Source organism: Podarcis cretensis (assembly GCF_951804945.1).
Source record: "Podarcis cretensis genome assembly, chromosome: 1".
Lineage (NCBI taxonomy): Eukaryota > Metazoa > Chordata > Lepidosauria > Squamata > Lacertidae > Podarcis > Podarcis cretensis.
The window spans coordinates 87,029,759-87,051,466 of record NC_137170.1 but is presented as its reverse complement, the minus strand read 5'-3'; the positions used below and the strand labels follow the sequence as shown (position 1 = coordinate 87,051,466).

At 46.4% G+C, this 21,708-nt stretch overlaps 1 protein-coding gene and 1 long non-coding RNA gene across 10 annotated transcripts in view; one reads left to right on the top strand and one right to left on the bottom strand.

The window, feature by feature from the left end:
• ASIC4 (acid sensing ion channel subunit family member 4) overlaps window positions 1-19,774 on the top strand; it is a 208,438-nt gene extending 188,664 nt beyond the window's left edge. For 3 of the 8 annotated variants that reach the window (XM_079947132.1, XM_079947135.1, XM_079947134.1), the window contains exons 8-11: window positions 569-648; window positions 1,319-1,423; window positions 17,363-17,456; window positions 19,294-19,774. In XM_079947132.1, the coding sequence (XP_079803258.1) occupies window positions 569-648; window positions 1,319-1,423; window positions 17,363-17,456; window positions 19,294-19,403 (389 nt within the window). In that variant the 3' untranslated portion in view covers window positions 19,404-19,774. Of the gene's footprint in view, window positions 1-568; window positions 649-1,318; window positions 1,424-6,285; window positions 6,442-12,807; window positions 14,894-17,362; window positions 17,457-19,293 lie in introns of those variants that run through there. The other 5 variants (XM_079947136.1, XM_079947139.1, XM_079947137.1 and 2 more) reach the window with 3 other exon arrangements.
• On the bottom strand, window positions 1,430-19,301 carry LOC307199492. 2 transcript variants are annotated; one of them, XR_013831986.1, is made up of 4 exons: window positions 18,593-19,301; window positions 15,584-15,750; window positions 3,386-3,509; window positions 1,430-2,058 (listed from the first exon to the last, which is right to left on the bottom strand). It is a non-coding gene; the product is annotated as an uncharacterized lncRNA (long non-coding RNA). The 2 variants fall into 2 exon arrangements; XR_013831987.1 differs by lacking the exon at window positions 1,430-2,058 and having other exon boundaries at window positions 3,068-3,509.
• Window positions 19,775-21,708: the final 1,934 nt, after the last annotated feature.

The following is a 21,708-nucleotide window of genomic DNA, read 5'->3' as shown; positions in this document are numbered from 1 at the left end:
GTACTGACTTCTGGACTCCATCACTGGTGGTGCCAGCAACGCAGGCCCAACAGCAGTTCCCTCTTTTGACAAGCTGCCACAGCAAGAAGGCACCTGGCCTGGACTTATAGAGTCCCACCCCCCTTCTCCCTGACGCATCACACTTCGGGGCCTGAGCTGCCTTACTCCCTGCTGGGCACCCAACCAGTGTGCAGGGAGGTACTGCTCCCATAGTAGCTGTGCTCACACGCCTACATCCTCTCCATGAGGTCTTCCTCCAACCTCTTCCTCCAGTGCTAGAAGAGCCCTGGTGCCCATTGCTTTCAAAAGGAGCAGGAAGCTAACCCTGAAGGAAAGCAAAGCCATACCAATGCTCCTGCTGCTCACTCTCTTGCCTTTCCCCAGGCCACCGCATTCAGTCACCATTTCTCCCTCTCCCATTCCCTGATACTCAATAAAAGCAGCAGGGATCCTGCCTGAGGCCCGGTCACCCTCCTCCCTGCAGAGGCCTTCCCAGTGCTCAGGGTCCAGCAGATGACTTGCTTTTCACCATCGTCTCCCTTGCCCTAACTGCCTCCTTTTCTGCCAGGGGACATTGGAGGCCAAATGGGCCTGTTCATCGGGGCCAGCGTCCTCACTGTCCTGGAAATCTTGGACTACATCTATGAGGTGAGGGCCCACCTAGGGGAGAAAGAAAGGGTCTGGTGTTGCATTAGTTGTGACTTTGTACTGGGCTGAGCTTAGAGCTTGTATCGAGGGGGGACCTATAGCTCTGGCACCCCCCACTAAGATAGTGCTGTACTGTTAACTGCTGGCACCTTACGCAGAGCTGGCAAACTCTCCATGTTGTCCTAAATTCAATGAGTTTACCTGCCGTCAGCACAGGCTATGCTATCCCCCCAAAGTGGTAATAACCAGCACCTGGACCACTTCTAGAGCAAGGATGAGGAACAAGGGATACTTGGAGTTGGGAGTCAAACAACAGCTAGGGAGCCACAAGTCTTCCCTGCCTCCAGTACTACAGAACGAGCTGGTAACATCTGCTGCATCTGGACAGCTTCAGCGAACTCCAGCCACAGTCTGCATGATAGGTGCTTGCTATGGTCCATGTAGGATGCCTGGCTGTTCATGACTACCTGCTTGCAGGACTTAGGGCCTCTAAAGTTGTTTTCCAGGAAGAAATCTAGCTCGATGACATCATAGGGCGAAGTGGGAATAGAGCAAAATGCAAGTTGGCAGGAGTTGCCGTGTGTATATGACACACGTTCCCTACTGCAAAGTGATATAGGAGTTTAAACACACATGGAGCTGCCACTCTCTGCCTTTTGCTGTGCCCCAGGTGATCCGTGACAAGGTGGCCCATGGCCTACGACGCCCCAAGCCCCCTCTGAAGAAGCCTTCAGGCAGCATTGCCACCCTGGGACTGGAGGAGATCAAGGAGCAGGTACACTTGTTTCCCTTGCCACCCAGACTATTTCCTGCAGCTGCCATAAAACGGGGAGTGGGGGGATCGCTGGAAGGAAGCGAGGTGCAATTCTTTGCCTTTCCCAGCTTTGAACCTGGTCAGCTAGAGAGTGGGATGGGGAGGGTAAGAGAGAACAATATTCTATCTTTTTGCATATTTGTATTGGGTAGATCCACACAATGCCCACCGATATGAAAAATGATGTTGGAGAGTTTGTGTCATTTAAGCATGAGAGCCTCGTTTTGTTTGTGGACCACTGCATGCTTTGGGCCATGTGGGCTGCATGTGATGTGTGTCTGTATTTCTTAACAGCGTTGGCTGGAAAAGATGCACGTTAATGTGACAGCTGCTGTGCGAATTCTGTGTATTTATTTATGAGATGATTTACAAACTGCTAACTGAAAGAATACATCAAGGCAGTGTACAAAAAAAAGAATTAGAAAACTATAAAATTATAAAACCGTAACATACAAAACTCAGGGATGGCTCAGTTGGTGGAGCATGAGACCCTTAATCTCAGGATTGTGGGTTTGAGCACCATGTTGGGCAAAAGGTTCCTGCATTGCAAGGGGTTGGACTAGATGACCCTCGTGGTCCCTTCCAGATCTGTGATTCTAAAACAAATGGCCAGCACTGAATCAAATTAATTCTCTTAGAAATGCTTGGCAAAACAAAATGTTTCCAGAATTGTCGGTGCCTGTTTGATTTCAACAGGAACAGTGTTGCAAGTTACTGGTACCACCATGCTGAAAGCTTGAGATAGCTATGAGACAGTAAGTTGGGCTTCTCCAGATGGGCACAGTTTTCTGGCCAGTTTATAAAGCACGAGGTGGTCCTTCAGGTAACTTCAGGTTAGGGCTTTATACACTGAAGTAATACCTTGAACTTTGTTTGGTAATGTGCTGGCTTTCCACACCAAAATGCTGATGCGGAGCTGCTCTGCTCAAAAACTGGACTGCCGCATTCTGCACTTGCTGCAATTTCTGAACCACCCTCAAGGGTAACCCAATGTAGGTGACACTGCAGCAGTCCAGTCTAGAGGTCCCCCAGGCATGCAGCAGCGTGGCCCATGTATCCCTGCCCAGGAACGGCTGCAGAAGCCATACAAGCCCCCGCTGGAAAAGGCATTCTTAGTCACCAAGCACCCAGTGACAGTGATGGATCCAAGAGTACTCCCATGCTATGTACCTGTACCTTCAGGGAGAGTGCAACTCCATCAAGAAAAGGCAATTTCTGAAACTGCCCATTTCTGAAACTTGGGAACTGCACACCCACAAAGCTTCCATCTTACCAAGCTTCAGTGTGTATCTGGACCTGCTAAACAGTGCATCGCCACTGTCATATATTAAAGTGCCTCAACGCTGGGTGTGACTTTGTGTAGTAAGCAACAAACGTTCCTTGAAGTCTTACAGTTCTGTTTGTTTTTTTGTGCTCTGGACCATGAGAAGAGCCCTGCAGAATCAGACCAAGGTCCACCTGGTCCAGCACCTTTTCCCCACCAACTGTGTCAAGCTAGATATCCCTGGAAGCTCATAGGCAGGACATAGATTTGATGGCTATCTAGTGTTGAAGTTTCATCCTGCTGAAGTTTCATTTAGCTATCATGTTGACAGACCAACATGACTATGCTGCTGCAAGCAGTGTGTGGACATGCTCCTATGAGTATATTTTTATATATTTGTGTGAGCCCATTGTGATCTGGGTAGACAGCGCCTATATACCAATACATACCTGTGTGCATGAATGTATACATATGCACATACATATGTTTCTGTTTGTGCATAAAAGAGGCAAGACTGCTTGTGCGATGCCCGCAGAGAAGGCTTTGGTTACACCTGTGAACCTGTCGTAGTTAAAATAGGGAATTTACTACAAAACCATCCTGGGCAATAAGTGTTTTACAGTATATAAACCCAGAGAGCAGTCAGTGGATGAAAGCACCTCCTGGCTCAGCTTGAGCATCTGTTCACTCTGCGTCTCTCAAGTGCAGCAGATTCAGTGTGGCCAGACAAGTGACAGCTCCTCTCTGCTTTCCTCTTGCTGCATCCCACCTGACATGGGAAACCTACAACAGGGACCAGAATATGGAAAGCTGGTACTTACGAAGAATATGAGTTATTGCCTAGTGAAATTGACAAGTGTACTTTCCAAAGGTTCTGAGAGCTAAAGGAGATGTTAGGCATGTGCTTCTAAAGAAACCAATCTCCAATCAGGAATGATTTCCAGGAATGGTGCTTATAGAAGGTGTCAGCAACTGGAAGCCTTGAGCCAAATCTGTCCCTCTAGGCAGTTGAGGAGTGTGAGATGGTTCCTCCACTTAGAGAGATGGAAACCCACCACCTTTTACAGCAGTGGAGGGGAATCTCCAGCCTTCCAGATATTATTGGACTCCCAACTCTCCTCAGACCCAGCCAGCATGGCCAACTGTCAAGGATTATGAGAGTTGCATTCCAGAGACAGAATGTCTTGCTGGCCCGGGAATTTACAAAGATAGCCTTTAGATAGCAAATCTTGCCTCCTTGCAAATAAATAATAATCTTAAAGAGAGTGTAGAGAGCACTTCCACAACCGTGATAAAGAGACAAAAGAAAATCAAAGATGCACACAGGTTTTTTTTTCTGGAATAGTTTTTGCAAAAGAATTGACCTACTTTGCTAACAGTTAATGAAGCAAATTGGTAGGGAGAGGAAAGATGGCAGGATATAACAGAACAAAGAAATCTAATCTATAATAGTAACTATTTGAAAAACAAAAGATGTGACCTGGCACTGTACCACAATGACTCTATTTAGCTTTAAATCAGGGAGTTAAGTAGTGTAAACATTCAAAAACCAACACTGCACCCTGAAGAAAGAGAGGCCCTGATATCTGCCGGCTGTTTGCTCACCTATGGAAATGAATTGTTTAGAAAATGTGTATCTAACAAGATGCTGATAAATCTCAGACCCCGAGCAGGAAGAAGCTGAAAAGGCCATTCAGCTGCAGAAAGAGTTGACTGGGAATACATAAGATGTAAATGCAAGCTAAAGTTGCATCAAAGAAGGATCCAGACTATATATATTTTAAGAACTCCCCCAAATCAAGGAACCTGACCCAGTGACTTCCACCCACAGAAACAGGCTTTCACATCTAGATCAGCTGCCATTTGGAAGGAAAAGATGGTGCCCAGAATGAGATGGCTGAAAATAGAACTGATTGAATTACCCCCTCCAGATCCTTGTGCTGAAGCAGTTTCTGAGTAGCTGTGAGTGCAGCTCTGTGCAGATTTATGTAAAGATCCTGGTGCCATAGATCAGAGTGAAGAGGTCTAGGAAATGGTCTTTGCATTTTTCACTTTTCTAAAAGGTTACACGTATGAATTTGAAAGCAAAATCATTGTTTGCCTCTGTTATTTTATTGCACAAATAATAATAAGGATGTCAATTAAATTAACCACAGGCCTGGTTAAAAAGGAATGTTTTTGCTGGGTGCCTAGAGGGGTATAATGAAGGTGCCATGTGAGTTTCCCTGGGGAGCCACTGCAGAAAAGGCTAGTTCTTGTGTTACCGCCCTCCAGACCTCCTGAGGTGGCGGAATACGACCAAGGGCCTCAGAATATGATTTCAGGGTCCGGGTAGGTTCATATGGAAAGAGGCAGTGAGGTATTGCGGTCTTGAGAAGTTTAAGGCTTTATAGGTCAAAACCAGCACTTTGAATTGGGTCTGGAAATTAATTGGTAGCCAGTGCAGTCAGACCAGGATTGGTGTAATATGATTAAACCATCCTGCTACAGTAAGCAACCTGGCTGCTGAATTCTGCACTAGCTGAAGTTGCCTATCTTCAGAGACAGTACAACGCATTTCAGTAATCTAACTTTGAGATTACCAGAGCATAGACATAGTAGTTAGGCTATCCCTGTCCAGTTAGGGGCATAGCTGGGCCACCAACCAAAGCTGATAGAAGGCACTCCGGGCCATTGAGGCCACCTGGGTCTTGGGGAATAGCAAAGGATCCAGGAGTACCCCATGCTACAAACCTCCTTCAGAGGAAGTGTAACCCCATCAAGAGCAGGTGACCACCCACCCATCTGGTATAGGGTACCACCCACTAACAGTGCTTCAGTCTTATCTGGATTGAGTTTCAGTTTGTTGGCTCTCATCCAGTCCATTACCAAGGCAAGCACACTGGTCTAGCACTTCCACTGCCTCACCTGCAGAGGTAAAGGAGAAATAGAGCTGAGTGTCATCAGCATACTGCTGACAACTTACTCCGAACCTCCTGATAACCCTGCCCAGCGGTTTCATGTAGATGTTAAACAGTGAATGTAGAATCCTGTTTTTCTTTTTAAATGAAAAGTGAATGTAGAATCCTGTTTTTCTTTTTAAATGAAAAGTGGGCGTCTCAAGACTTCCTCATATAGTTAGTCAATGGTATAATAATGGTCTTGTGCCTTCCTGGGCCTGTTAACTATTATCATTAAAGAGAAACCAGTCTTAACATACCTGTCCCCAAGTGTGCAAAGGAAATGCTACCAAAAATTGAAGAGGGCTCAGGCCTAGCTAGCCTTGGTCAAGTGCAGCACTTTAGTTTTCACAGAGGTGTAAAGAAGACCAGTACCATTTTTCTAGACTATGCAGAGGCTCCTGCTCCTGTGAACCACAGCAGACACCTACTGAAAGGAGAGAGAAAATATCCAAGACCTACCAGATTGTTTGGTTAATGGCCTCATTACTACATATCGACATTTTTTCACCGAGATGAATGGGAAGAGAAATAGATGGCAGAGATGGAGAATGAGGAACCATTCGCGGATTTAGGCACCACGGTTTTTTTTTTATAATTTCTTTTTCCTGCCTCCACAGAAGTGTCTTTGTCCTGATAACCTCTGCACCGTTAGTCAAGAAAAGGAATGCTTCAGATCCGTTGAGTAGGAAAAGGTGTGCTGCAAATTCCAGCTTGTGACTTTCTCCCCTGCAATATGATTATAGCTGCCGGAAATAAAACCCCTTAATACATTACTCTAGGGTAACTGGCCTACTTGGAAATCACACTAGGCTGTTCTTCCTTGTTTAGGGCACAAATCCCAAAACCAGGGAGGAAAACCAACAGCATAGTGTGGTTGGGCTTCAGAAGCTGGCAAATGTGAAATGGTACGCAGATGCACAAATGTAGCAGCTGTGGCTCTGCTGACTGTTATTCCCTGCCTGGTACTGCCCAGCCCATGCAAGGAAGATCAATGTGGAACTAAATTGTATCTGCTGTATCATTAGTGGGACCCTGAGACCAACACAGATGCGCAGTTCTTTGTACCAACTTGGAAGCACTGCCCCACCATCAATCCACTGCAAAGTAGCATGTCATCGAGGACACTGGAAACAGATGGAGGATCCAGGTCACCCTTTGTTTAGACATGAATGGATGGCTCGGAGGCTGAGATTCAGGAACAGATTCAAGGACACAGAACCCGGAGAGGAGAAAATTTAGAGACACGTGGAGGACTGGGAAGGTGGAGGAGAGTGGAACAGCCCTCTCCAGCCACAGGCTACACAAGAAGGCAGCGATAACATGAACAAAGTATACTGAGAGCTGCTGGTGCTGGGCGTGGAGAAGCAAGGAATAAGTGGTGGCTACCAAAGAAAGGCAGCCGCCCGTATGGGACGCAGGTGGCGCTGTGGGTTAAAGCCTCAGCGCCTAGGGCTTGCCGATCAAAAGGTCGGCGGTTCGAATCCCTGCGGCGGGGTGCGCTCCCGCTGCTCGGTCCCAGCGCCTGCCAACCTAGCAGCTCGAAAGCACCTCCGGGTGCAAGTAGATAAATAGGGACCGCTTACCAGCGGGAAGGTAAACGGCGTTTCCGTGTGCGGCTCTGGCTCTGGCTCTGGCCAGAGCAGCGATGTCACGCTGGCCACGTGACCCGGAAGTGTCTCCGGACAGCGCTGGCCCCTGGCCTCTTAAGTGAGATGGGCGCACAACCCCAGAGTCTGTCAAGACTGGCCCGTACGGGCAGGGGTACCTTTACCTTTACCTTTTACCAAAGAAAGGCAGCCGCCCGTAGGGTGAATCCATGCAGTCTGCATGAGAATACATGCATTGGAATACAAACAGGTGGCTTTCTAAATGATGGGCTGGTGCCTCTACCTAAGCACATAAGAAGAGTCTGCTGGATCAGGCCCAAGACCCATTTGGTCCAGCATCTTGTTCTCACAGTGGCCAGCCAGATGCCTGGGGGAGCTTGTGCACAGGACTTGAACACAACAGCACTTGTGGTAAGCCACTCAAAGATACAGAGTGGAGGAAGACTGGGCCAGCACTTCTATTCTGGGTGCCGTTTGCCATGTAGTCCGTTGGTTCCTTCTGACCAAGCCTGGATACAGATAATTTCAGGTCAGGGCTGAGTCTTTTTTGCGGATAACAGCCCTCCCACTCTGTGTTTTCCAGCCTACGTTCCCTGTTTCCGCTGCTTGACCTTTGGAAAGCTGGAACAGCTTAAAGGCCACAGGTTCCCTCTCTCTCCCCTTTAAGCATTATTCCCTGGTGGCTTTCCTGTGGTGCTAGAATGATACAAGATTTGGAGCCCTGCGAACGACCCCCCCCACACACACACAAATGGGTGTTCCTGCTGAAATGGTCCCTTTCACAGTTGCCTCCTACCTAACCAACCTCTAAAGGCAGGAATCACCCTGAGAAAGGTCACAGAGGATGCTCTTAACATTCAGGCAGGTCTGCATGGTCATGCGTATACAGCAATATAGTGTAATCAGGGCAAGCTGTAATGGTGCAGTTGGGCATTTCCTGGGGCCCCAAGGCCAGCAAGTGACTTGCTGCCTCAACAGTAGTGCCATTCTCATGTTACTTGGAGGATTCAAGAAGATCAGAGGCAGCATGACTTGAATTCTAGGTTGGCATGGCCCATAGCATCTAGGCTCGCATGCTCCCCAAATCCTGGAGCTGGCACTGAATTGTTTGTGTGCATGTGTGAGTGAGCATGAGAGATAGGGAGAGCTGCATTGCCTGCCTCTAATCTCATGTGAGCATCATGGTGAGCGAGTGACATATACCGCATGCCTGTATTACGGCATGAGCGGGAGCCGTTCTGCTGGTGCATTCAATATCCCAGGAGCCCTGATGTTATATAAAGATAAAACACAGGAGGCAGAGCCAGGGAAAGCCCATCAAACATGCCAATTTTTGGCTGGCTCTGGAGCCTTTGGACAAGGAATAACTAATTAGCAGCTGAGTTTACTTTAATTTCCTGCTGCTGCCAACATTTAAGTCAATAGAAGCTAGGGCTCCTTGAAATTCAACCTGGCTGCAGCAAAGGGCTGTAAATAAAGGTGCAGACAGAGAACTACCCAGACTGATCTTCGTATCGTGGCCGTTCCAATGCCGCCTCTGATGAGTTGGCCAGTAGGGCACTGAAGGCAAAAGAGGCCCATGTGGCTGCAGCAGGACCTCTGGGCATCACCCCAGCAAAGCTGCGCTCACTCCTAGCACACCAGTCAAGATGAAAGCAGCATTTTGTATTCCACTTGAGTGGTTGTGGATTTACAGGCTTAACTCTGGACCCAACCCGCTGAAGGAAGTCCTTTGTTCTCATCTTGGCTTTCAGGACATGAAAGCTGCAATCCTGAGCCATTAAAATCAATGAGGGTGTTGCTGTCGATGTCTCAAGATAGCAGCCAAACATCCCAGGGTTACTCCTGGCATGGGATATATGTCTTTACTGCAGTAGACTCAGTACTGTCCACTGCACACTGGCACACTCCATGAGGCTCAGGGTTGAATTTGGACATTGGCTCCTTAACAGCATTGTTTGTTGGCACAGAGATGAGCTATTCTGGGCCGACTGAGCTGTGATTTCTCGGTTCCTTCACTTTCTCCTGTTTATGTTTTTATTTTAACCTCACATGTAATAACCGTGCAGTTGCATATTACTTTGGTTTTTATCACAGAGATGCACAATAGCACACATCAAGGGGATGTGCCCTAGATACAATGCGAAGTACATACCATAAGGACATACGGAGAGCCTACCAGGTCAGACCAAAGGTCCATTTATCCCAGCATCCTGTTCTAGCATTGGTCAGCCAGATGTTCAGGGAAAGCCCACAAGCAGCACCTGCATTCAGCAGCACTCTCCCCTCAGTTGCAAGTCCAGCAACAGATATTCACATGGACCACCCTACGTCTAGTACTTTCTTGCTTAAAATCTCAGGCAACTGTGCTGGGAGAGTCCTTGGCCCTACACCCTGGACAGCCACTTCCATTGAGAGCGGGCAGCCCTGAGCTAGTTGATGGTCCTGTGTTCCCACCTAGTGCAAGGCAGCTCCTTGTAACCTAAACCAGCCACATAGTAAGAATTGCAGTTGCATCTGATTTTTTTTTTTTTTTGGGGGGGGGGGGAGCAGCTGTGAAGTTGTTCTTCCTGCCCATACCTGTTGTTTGGACTTAAACCCAGGTGGGCTGTGGGAGGGCAGCAGGTGGGATGGGTAGAAAGGGTCTTTTAAACAGCAGAGAACATCAAGAAGGAGAGAAGGAGTGCTTACAGGATAGAGGAAGATTACAGTGGTAGAAGAGTAGCAGGAAAAATACCAGAGAAGGAAGATTCCTCATGCCGGCTGGTATGCAGGAGGGATAGGCACTCACTCGTAGGATGAGCTGGGGCTCTTTGGTCCAAGAGCAGAAACCAGGAGAGCAGATATAAGCCCTGTCCTCTGACATAAGAGGGGATTGAGAAGAATCTGAAAGGACTTGTGGAGAACACCACACTGTTTTTCCAACTTCTCATAGTGGAAACCTTATGAGAAAGTGTTGATTTCTATTGTAGGGGATGGATTAGAATCTCCCCCCACCTCTAAAAACAATATGGGAGGGGGGTTTGATGCCAAACACATTTTCAGCCACAGAAGCAGGGGAGCAACATACACCTTTAGGACATGCCACTCTGCTCCAGCATAGGGTCTATCTAAACAGAAGCAAGAGAGATGGATGTTGTTCGTGGTCCCTCCAGGTTAGATGCACGCAACAGATGCCTCCAATCAATACTCATCTGTGGCAAACAGCTAGTGCAAAATAAGCTCCAGCTGTGTTGTCACAGCACCACCTTGCGGTCAGAATCATTTTTTTATGAGCAAGTACTATAGTGACAGTTCATCCTTTCCTGCTCAAGCACCTGGAGGCCTTGTCTTCAGGAAGGATGGTGGCAAGTCCAGTAATATTATCATGTAGTCAAGGGAGGCTGCCTTTTCTCCAGGAACTTCTGGCTTTGCCAGGCATAACATGAACCCAGCAGTGGCACAGTTAGGTCACCCTGTGCTGGTAAGCTAATGAGCACATGGAGGGTGGTATTCAGCTAAGTTTTACTCAGCGAAGACCCATGAAATTAACAAGCATGACTAAGATAAATCTATTCTGAGTAAAATTGAGTTGAACACGATTTAAACACACACACACACACACACACACACACCCCTCATTCAAGCCATTCTCTCTTTATCCACATTCCATGAAGTGCATGTTTGCGTGTTTGCTTGCCTAATGTTTCTTGGAGATGCTGTACAGTATTTGAAGTGCAAGCTTTTGTGTGTTTTTGACATGCTAACTGTTTTTCCTGTTTGTGAAAGGCATTTCATGCTGTGCACAGGCTATGCTTTCTGAAGACCCATGGATGCAACTTCCACCTTAACCTATAATTAATCCTGATCCAGCAATGGCAGCTTTCTAGCGCAGCAGAAACATTATCCATGGGGTGTAGAACCTCGCTGGAGAGAGTGGGAACCTTTTTCTTGTTTCATAATTGCAGCCGTGTCTGCCCTGGTCCCTTACCAAGGGAATATTGCAGTGAAATGGATTAGACCAGGGGAATGTATATGGAATGAAAACAGAATATGTAGTTTAGACAATGATATTGGCACATAGCAGCTCCATGCCACTGAAGAAATATCATCTGTGTGCAGCCTCGGCTCTCCGCATTAAAATTGCTAATGTACCTAGAGACCTCCGGTGTTAAGGACCTGAAATAAGTTTCCTGCCCGGGAATCCCACATTTTATTAACATTGGAATTACTACTTAATCAACATGAATTGTTCCCCTTCACCTTATTTATACATGCAGCAGCTAAGAACCATCTCCCTGGTCCATTTAAGAATGAGATTGGACATTCTAATCTCTCTCATAATTTTCTCTTTGAATAATATCCACCCTAAAGCATGATTCCTGAGCTCACAGAGCCTCTCTGAATTTGATGGTGTGAAGTATACCATGGTACAGCTTTACCCTCGGGAGCTATCATTTCATCTCATTCGCTAAATCACACAGGGCACTGCATGTTTCTAACAGCTTTATACCCACAGCTGTAATTATATTTAGAGTCTTGATCTCATCTGACATGGTTGAGTGTGGCATCCCTCCAAGTGTAGATTCCTATTCCATGGGGTGAGATTCCCCCCCCCCCCACATCCCACCTTTAAGGGTGTGGGAAATTTAACAGGGCTACAGGCAGGGGGTCAAAAGTAGAGCAGGCTCAAGAACTTGCATTGGAGAGGAGTTATATTGCTGTCCAGCAGTGGAAATGGGGGACTAGACAAAAAAGGCAGGTGACTGTCAAGTAGGTAGGGACTGCCTAAACCTGGCTTGGTACATGGGATGCCTGGAGAGAGTGAGGTTGTCAGAAGGTGATGGAGCTGTTTAAGGAAGAGCTGAACAGACAAAGCCTGTGATAGAGATTCCGAAGGCCCATCTCAGAGAGCAAAATTTAGGAGTGGAAAAATATTGCCATTCTGTGCCAGCCTTTTGCTACCACCACAGAGGAAAAGAGTTCCTGCTAGTCCATGTTTCTTCATCCTGCCTCTTTCTCATTTCTGGATGCAGCAGACAGTGTAATGTCATCACCAGGGCCAGGCTATTGGCACCCTAGGCAAGGCTAATTACTCACACAACACCCCCCCCTCCAATAGCTAACTTAAAATTTTAAGAACAATGTCCTGCAGAAATAAAATTCTCCAAAATATTATCAGAAATTTTTAAGATATAACAAAAAATAATTGAATAAAGCTGCCCCTCAAATGTCAGTCCTGCACTCCTCTGAGGCCTGTGCGCTGGACAGCTGCCTAGTTGGACTGATGGTAGCACTGCCCCTGGTCATCACACTGTGGAGCTGGAAGGGGCAGGGCAAGGCATAAATAGCATGCTGATGTTATATCACTTTGCAAGAAAGCGGAGGTGTCTCTCCATCACTTCTTGTCACATGCAGCCTTCCTGGAGGTCTCCCTCTAGGAAACCTCAGCAGAATGCTCATAGAGCTATGTACCACCCACCCATCCAGAGGTACCAGCTGTTGTGCTGACCGTGTTTCTTCTCTTTCTTTCTTTCTTTCTTTCTTTCTCAGAGCTCCTGTGAGAGCCTGGGCCGCCACAACGAGGGCAGCTACCCCACAGGACTTCTGCCCAACCACCACCACCGCCACCACTACTCGGGCCAAGGGGTCTTCGAAGACTTTGCTTGCTAAGCCAGCTCGTGCGCTGCTCCCCCCAAACAGCAGCAGTGCCTCTGGAGCAGCTTGGGGCACAGCAGGCTCCGGCCTGCGCCAAGAAGCCCTTTCCAAGTGGCCAGGCCAGGCCTTCCTCCCACCTCCAAAGGCTTCCAAAAAGCACCGTGGTGCTTTTATAGCCCCCTCCCTCCTGTAACTAACCCCCTTCCCCAGTCCAGCTGGTCCTGCCCCTGGCCTCCAGGGCTCAGCACCCCCTCCCCCAACAAACCTTCCCCATACAGAAGCACAGAGAAAGACCGAGGATCAGCTGTCAAAAACAGGGAGGTGGAATGGACTCTAAACTGCTCCACTGATAGGAAGCAAGGCTTGACTGAGGCAGGCAGCCTGCCTGGAATTTCACAAAGTGGGAGGAAGGGGGACATGGAGCACGCAAGGGAGCAAAGAGGGCGTCACCAAAGGTAGAGGCAACTCTCTCCCAGGGCCCAGTCTATAACACGGTAGCACCACACAACCAGCTGCTCACACAGCCCCACGTGGCAGCCTCTGCCACATACTCTGAGTAGCGGGAGCCATGTTCCCTCCAACACCTCTCACTTTGTCCTGTCTTATCATTACTGTTCCTACTTACACCTCTTCCCTCAGCCTCCTTACAAACATACATTTCCATGTACCACTATTTTACATGCACACAGGGGTGTCTCAGGGCAGGAAAGAGGTCCTGTATCCCATTGGCTGCTGCTGCTGTTGGGCAGTGAGTGCCATGATGTACCCCATTGCTCACTTGCTGCTGCCCCCCACACTGAGACTGTGCCCACAAGGAGGTTTAAAGACCTGCCATTCTGCCCACGATGTGCCCCTTTACCATATGGGTACAGGCCCCTCACCCTCATGGCTGGCTAGCCGTCACCCATCCCTTCTTCCCTCAGAACTGTATATTTGTACATAACTGTTTTGGGTCTGTGGTTTTTAGCCGGCTACACTCAGTCTTTCGTTGCTGCAGCTGGCCCCTGCCGACATCGCTAAAAACTGCTGGTAAGGCTGGACACCACGACATCGACGTCCAATCTCAGGTTCCCTCCCAGCTCAAGTGCAGAGGCCGATGCTGCAGGAGGCTGCTGGCACCAACAAAGCCCGAGTTCCCTTGGGGCAGCCCCTTCCCAGATGTACAGACACCCCCCTTCCCCACATCGTCCACCCTCCTCCAGCAGTATTCAGGGTCCAAGCCACACAAAAACACCCCACCATCAGGAGAATGAGCCTTATGGGTCCCACACAATGTCAAGGGGAGGATAAGGAGCCCAGGCAGCCCCCCAGGACTCAGATCCCTAGGCTGAAGCACTTAGTAGCAGACTTGCCCAGTGCATCCGCGTGTGGGGAGTGTGCGTGTGTGCGATGACTCCTCAAGGGCAGCAGGGGGAAATGTCAACTTTCTCTTTGCAGCAGGGCCCTCAGTAAAGGTACAACAGGAAAAAGCCAACCAACCTACCTTGTGCTGTCTTGATGGGACAAGGGAATATCCCAGAACCCAGCTGTGGTCCTCAGCCCTCCATGTAGCAAACCAAAGGGGGCTCCAGCATGCACCGTCGAGACACTGCATGGTGTCATGCCCCACACTTAGGGAAACGTGCCTGTAATCCTGGGGGTGCATTTTCAGGAAGAAAGGTGGCACAGGAATATGCTGCAAATGCCCCCCCTTCCTCCTCCAGTGACAACACCAAACTCTTGCATACACCACCTTCAAGAGCCAAGAGCAGTCAAGGCATTTGACTGCTGCAGAGGGAGTGGGATATTGCAGATCAAATCCGCCTGCCTGCTGCATATGTGTGTGACTCCAAGGGTGCAGGCTGCAGGAGACTCTCGACTGGGGCCCAGCCAGGGATCTTCCCAGGAGGGGGTCTGTTAATCCCATGACTTTACTGAGCGCGAGTCGCTGTTTTACAAATGTACAAGTTTCTCCCAATAAAGAGGCACAAGTAGAACTCCAGCCTTGTTTCTTGTGTCATCAGTGATTCTACCCCACTATTATCTAGCACTCCATCCTTCCTTGGTTTCTTTCCAGCTCTGCTCCTATCAGGAAAGGGGTGGGGGAAAGGCACTGGACCATGTGAGATAACACTTGCATTGAGGCAATGTCCCCCTGCCAAGATGTCCAAATGAATGCTCATTAAATAGCCAATACTGTCTAATCACAAACAACTCAGGCTGAATGCTCATCTGCAGGCAATCAAAATGACACCACCCCTGGCTGCTGGAGAAAGGCAATCCTTACACTCATGTAGCCAGCAGACCAAACTAGAAGAAATGGTGGGAAGCAGATCCCATAACTGGATTTCTTACTGGTCGGTTGGTTGTAGCGCAGGGAGTTGGACAAAGCAGCCATGGAAGAACCCCAACTGAGTGGGATGAACAGAGCTGGGGAAAGGTATGTTAAATTCTTTCTCCCATATATGCAAGCTTCCCAGTAATAAATCCATAATAGGCTAAATCTTGTACAAGTATATGTTAGCTGCGATACTTGCATTGCAGGGGATTGGACTATATGGCCCTTTGGGTCCCTTCCAACTCTGCAATTCTCTAATTTTACGAACATAAAATGCGTTTGACACCAAGGTCTTCATCAACTGCCTAATATAAAACAAAAACAAATTAAGTATCATGAATCAACAAGCTTTACCTCACATACTCACAAGAGGCTTCAAGTCTGGAAAAAGATGATAAATTTGTATGGCGGCGGCTGGTTATATTAATTGGCCCAGGAAAGTTTGCTTTGATGAACAACAATTCATTTATCCAGAATGGCTATTTACACTGCAGATGTGAAGTAATTGTTTCGCCTTCCTCCTACAAAGTTTAACATCCAAGAGTCAAAGCTTATTGATTTGCTATGTTTATGGTTTCATTTCATTCATGTTATATTAAAGTACTGCTAAACAGTTGGGGGGGGGGGTTGCAACCCCACTGAAGAGCTGGGACAGATAGGATTCAAAAGCATCTTACAGAGGATACTGTCTTGAATGTGTGTGGGTGCGTGATTTCAGATGGCGTAAAGCTTAATAGCATAAAGCTTACTGTGGGGGTGGACACTCTCATTCCTTATTCTTTTCTACATATTTTGGCTATTATTGACAGCAGCCTGGTCCCAAGGGAAAGAAGATTCAACACCATATTGCAAAGAACACAATCCTGGACATTGGGCCCATCATTTGGGGTGGTCCAAAGCTAACTGTGGAGTGCACCCTCCCAGTTACTCCTTTGTAATTGTCGTCTGGGCTCACCACAGATGACTGGCCATTGTCCCAAAACTATGGCTTTGACTGGAGGACAATTATTGCCCATCTTGAAGAAGACAGTCACCCAGTCATGATGTGTACATATAATATGGAACAGACCAAAGCTTGTTTTGGGGTTCAGGGGCATATAAACTTTAGGTCCCTTAATAATAGTTCTGACTGAGCTTTGTTTTGAACTCTCAGTGCAAACAGAGAACTAGTAACCAAGTTCAAGATCAACCCAGTCAGTCTCCTTGTCCACTAGGCCAAACAAGGATCTGCAACCCCGCACCCAAAAAGAAAGAAAGAAAAAAGAACAAGAAAAAGGGATGAATTGACACTACTCTTTGTACATATTAAAGGCAGCGTGATAGCAGATTTCAGATTTGCCTGTGGTGAACAATTTGGGTGAATATGTGCACAGTGCAAGTACTCTGAAAACTCACAAGTTCACACAATGAAGCCAAATGCCATTCTGCACCACCCAAGCCCTCCTAAGTGGTCCTGGATACAGAACCATTGTTACAAGCTTGGCTGCATACAGAGCAGCCAGCAATAGCTGCCAGTTTAGCTCTTTAGGTTTCTTAACCAGTATTCTGGAGCATGTGACTCCCCTGTTGTACCATCAGTTTCTAGGCTCAGCATAAAGTGAGCTGTCAGGAAGGACAGAGAGATGGTCGGGAAGAAAAACTGGGAAAACGCTGCTCTTTCTTAATAGGCAATAATTCTTTCGAGCTACAGGCAAATAGACACAACAAAATGTTAAACATGCAAGTTAAACAAAAGCCTCCCTTTTCTCGGCTGATAATTGAGCTGAGCCACTTCAGCCAAGGCATTTATCTTCCCAGCCTACGTTCTGATAACCCATTTTAAACAAATCCACCCTAACTCAGCATGTACTCCCACTGCTAGATAAAAAGTCGGGTGGAATATATGGGAAGTCTTATCAACAAAAATAAACAAAGTTGACAACAATATGCTAAAAAACTCTGCCTATATAAATGCTGCTGCTAGCACCTAGGACTTTTTTTCAGCCAGAACTCAGTTCCGGACCTCTCAGGTGAGTGCCATTGCTATTATAAGAGAACAAGGGAGGTATTCATGGTGAGTTTCAGCACCTTTTTTTCTAGAAAAATAGCACTGCTGGCACCCATTAGTAATCTGTACCCCTCATTCACCTCCAGGGATTGCCCACCTTTTTTACACCTGGAAGAAGCATAAACCAAGTAACAAGGCTTTCGAAAGCTAGAACACGTCACCAAGTTATAGTAGCAACAGGTGAGTACAAAATCTGGCTCAATGTGTTTACGCTCCCAGGTAGCAAAAAAATGATGGGTTGACTTACTTCCTTTTGTCCTAGAATCTGATTTGCAAAAGAGAGTAGGGCTCCAGTTAATTAATCACATCAATCTTATTAGTTGCTCATTATAACAAATTATCCAAGTGATGTACAAAAACATTCAGAGCTGAAAAGGCATAAGGCATTTGCTAGCACTGTGATCACTGTTTCCAGCTGGGTCAACAACACTAACACGAAACAAGTGTAAGTGCACTCCCAAGTGTACTTAAGATTAAGTCCAGAGTTGTTGCTCCTCTGGTCAGTTCCATAATCAATTGTTCTATGTCACAGTCAATCGGAGTATCTAGACCTCTTTGTCATGATCAGATCACACATGTACACAAGTCTACGTGAAGGTAACTGAAATTACACATCACAATGGCACTTCTTCCTTTGAAAGCTTACTTGATTTCATTCTCCATATAAAGATCACCTGGGCATTTTGGTTAGGGAGACAACATTATGTTCCCAGTACTAAATTACTCTTGGGGTCCAGTATCTCCACCCACAGCAATTCTGTGGAAGAGTCTGCTTCTTTGGGGATTTCTGCTTTGCAGAACTTTAATATACAGAGCAAGACCACCTCTGGTATATGGCTGCCGATCCTTCCTATGTAGCCTGTATCCAGAGATGAGTGTCCCGTTCCACTCTTCCGTCTCTCCATTCCACCAGGTTTTGATTATGCCCACTGTGCTCTCCTTTGAGATGAAGCCCTCCAGTTTGCCCAGCTTGACTCAGAGGCTTCAAGTCTGGGCATACTAAGATTATGTACTGGGTTTCTTATGCACCCTTCACTACAAGTTCCGAGGGCAAGTTACAACATTATACAAAATAATAATAATAATATTAGAAACGGTTAAAACAAGTTACTACAGTCAGATGAACTGGGTGGATCCTAAAGTCTATAAATCTCAGGTATCAAAAGGCCAGTGAAGAGACATGCCTTCAGTAGATGAAGAACCCTATAGAAGGGAGGGGCCACACAAACCTTAGTGGGGAGAAAATTCCACAAGTTGGGGCTGCCACAGGTAAGGCCATCTCTTTGACCTCCCCCTCAAACCCACAATTGCCCCACCTGCTGAAACACTGCCCCTGCTTCTGAGTGATGGCTGAATCAGGAGAAGTGCAGTACCTCGCAGATTTACTGAATTCCTGCCCAGGCGACTCTGTGGGCAACCCTATTAGCAAGGACAACATTTTCTTGGTTAGAAGTCTTTGGGGTATCAGGCGAAAGTCCCAGTTCACTCTTTGCAAATCAATTTTGTGATACAGAGCCCAAATTATATAAACTGATTAATTTGCATTGAATGATTGTGATTTTATAATGTTCTAATTTAAACAAGTCAAGCAATTTAAATAAATCATAGTAAAGTTTTAATTTAAACAAAAGTGTAGGAGGACCCAGCTAAACATCAGGGTGGACTCTCTTTCCTTGGATGACTTTAAGAGGTTGGATGAACATCTGTCATTTATGATCTTGCTGAGATTGCTACATTGCAGGGGGTTGGTCTAGATGACCCTTGGAGTCCTTCAAACTCTACAATTCTGATTCTATGACCTAGCATCAGGCATATGAAAGGAAGATCATAGTTTTAATTTAGTTTTCATTCTTGCTTGCCTTGCCCTCACTCTAGCAAACTGCTTTCTCTCTCTCTCTCTATCTCTATCTTTAACCATTAAACTGTGCTTTATTGACTGCAAGTTCCCAATTCTCTAGCCTTTTTTAAATCTTCAGTTGTTTGTCAACACACATCAAAGTGTCCTTATATATTTCAGAAAGGATTAGGAGAAAGGACACGGGCTGGATTAGAAGGGGTGAGAAACGGATGTTCATTAGCAAGCAATCATCTTCTGGAAAGAAAAAAATAATGCTTATGATTAAATGAACAGAATTTGAAGAAGTCAATTTTAAATCTAGCTCAGAAGCGCCAACGGATCAAAGGAGGGAGTGTAAATATACCCCTTAGGCCATGACTTGTTTTGGAAATTCAGAATAACCTATTTCATTTGAAATGCATGGACCTCCCTCAGCTGAAATCCTCTGGACCAAACCAGTATAAATATCAGACTGTGGACTCTCAGCTGCTCTTTCAATAGCACATCATTGGCATTTCTATGGGACAACTGCTAGCGACTGTGGTTGAGAATCTGACTTTGCAGGCCCCTTCAATCTCATCTTGTCAGTTATGTGTGTTATGCTCTGCATTGTTCTGTCTGGTTTTATGAAAGCAGAGCAATAAATTAAGCAATTCCTGCCTCTCAAGTTATTTGCTTTAATTTAAATGACAACATATTATACCTTTGCAGCACATTATTTCTCTCAAAGAATTCTGGGCACTGTAGTTTCTTAAGGGTTGCTGGGAATTGCAACTATGTGAGGGATAAACCACAGTACCCAGAAGTCTTGGGGGGATGTGCTTTGAATGTACTTTGTAAATACAGGGTGGGGAACTTGTGTTGTATTTCCTCATGGAACCCTCATGGAACCCTCTGGTGCCAGTAGTGGACAGGGCCACAAGCAAAAATGAGCTGGGCAGTGGATATGACTCTTACCTTTCTACAGTGGGCTACATTCCAGCCAAAGGTTTCCACAACACACACACCCCACCATCCAGGCAAGCAAGACCCATTCCCAAATATTCAAGGACACCAGTGTGAACAGGGCTGGGCAAAGAGTATAGCGAGAGGGCTAGAGAGCATCATTTATGCCTTCAACCTGAGATTCCCCATACCTGATCTAAATACTGAAGGCATAAAAACCATACGTAGGGAGCCTCCGCAACACTAATCAATTATGTCATTTCTGGTGGAGTAGTGAATTTGTAATAGAGGAAATCATTAGGCACATTTTACAAACCAATCCAATATTGCTCCTCTTATGAATCTATGACATGGCCCTGGAGCCCTTATTGTATCCTGTCCATGGCCTTCGCAAACCTGGTACTCATCGGTTGCCATCAACGCCAGCCAAGACGGCTGAATAAAGACTCCACAGTGTTGCTATTGGTTGCAGCCAGTCAGGAAACAGGCCTGCACTGCAACACATCTATAGCGTGCTGCATAAAACTCATGACACAAACCACCATGGAGAATTGCTTTAGCTGGGAAGCCCACTCAACAAAGTAATCTTTCTGAGGGGCAAAGCAAGAGTGACAGGTTTCAGGAGACATGGCAGCTGGTTTCCCCCCTCCCCGCTTTATAAACAAATGTGAAAATCATGTCTGTCGCACATACTGTGTGAATCTTTACAGAAAGACATTCTGAAGTCATCTTCTCCCTTCCTTGATAGCATTTTATTTCTTACCTTCAACAATGGTGCTCTTGATTTTTTCTCTTTCCTGCGTTGCATCCATCAGCCTCCAGAGTGTAACATACCATTTTGACATTTTCTGGTATCTTTCCTATGGCTCTGATTACTGATTTGTATCCTGTAAAAACACACACTGCATTTTTTTGTTCCCAATTTGTAATCACAATAATAAAAAGGCTGTTCTTATGTGTGTGGAACTAGTATGAATATACAGCGAACTGACTGGCCATGTGGTCCAAGAGCAAAAAGAACAGCATTGATTTATATTTCACTTGCCATTTTTCTCCTGGTGCAGCACAGTCGCATATTACATGCATTTAACTTATGTGATATCAACTATAGGCAGTTGAATTCCCACAAGTTATAAGCGGAGTTGGTGAGTGGAGAGGGCCTTGCTTGAGAAGCAACAGTGAGCTTAAAAAGCTCACTGCACTACATTTTTCTGGAGCAAAATTTAAACTCCCTACTTTTGTTTCCTGAGCAAAGCTCCCACAAGATCTCACAGGAACTTGGGCAGCCCCAAAAGACCTCGTGAGAGCATCCTGGGTCTGCTGGCGCTCGCACAGGGGTTGAGTTCTAAGGGTTTGGGTATTACGCAATTTTGCATATACACAGAACCCTTGGAATTGAACTCTGCATAAGAAACAACAGCAGCAAGGATACTTATCGCTAAGCACTGGAAAACCCAAGATCTACCCACACTGGAAGAGTGGCAGATGCAGCTGATAGACTATATGGAATTAGCCGAGATGACTGGCAGAATCCGAGACCTGGGAGAAGAGAAGGTTGAAGAAGACTGGAAGAAATTTAAGATTTATTTTAAAAAGCATTGTAATTTGGTTGAATGTTAAGAAGGATGCTAGATCATAAATAATTGACCA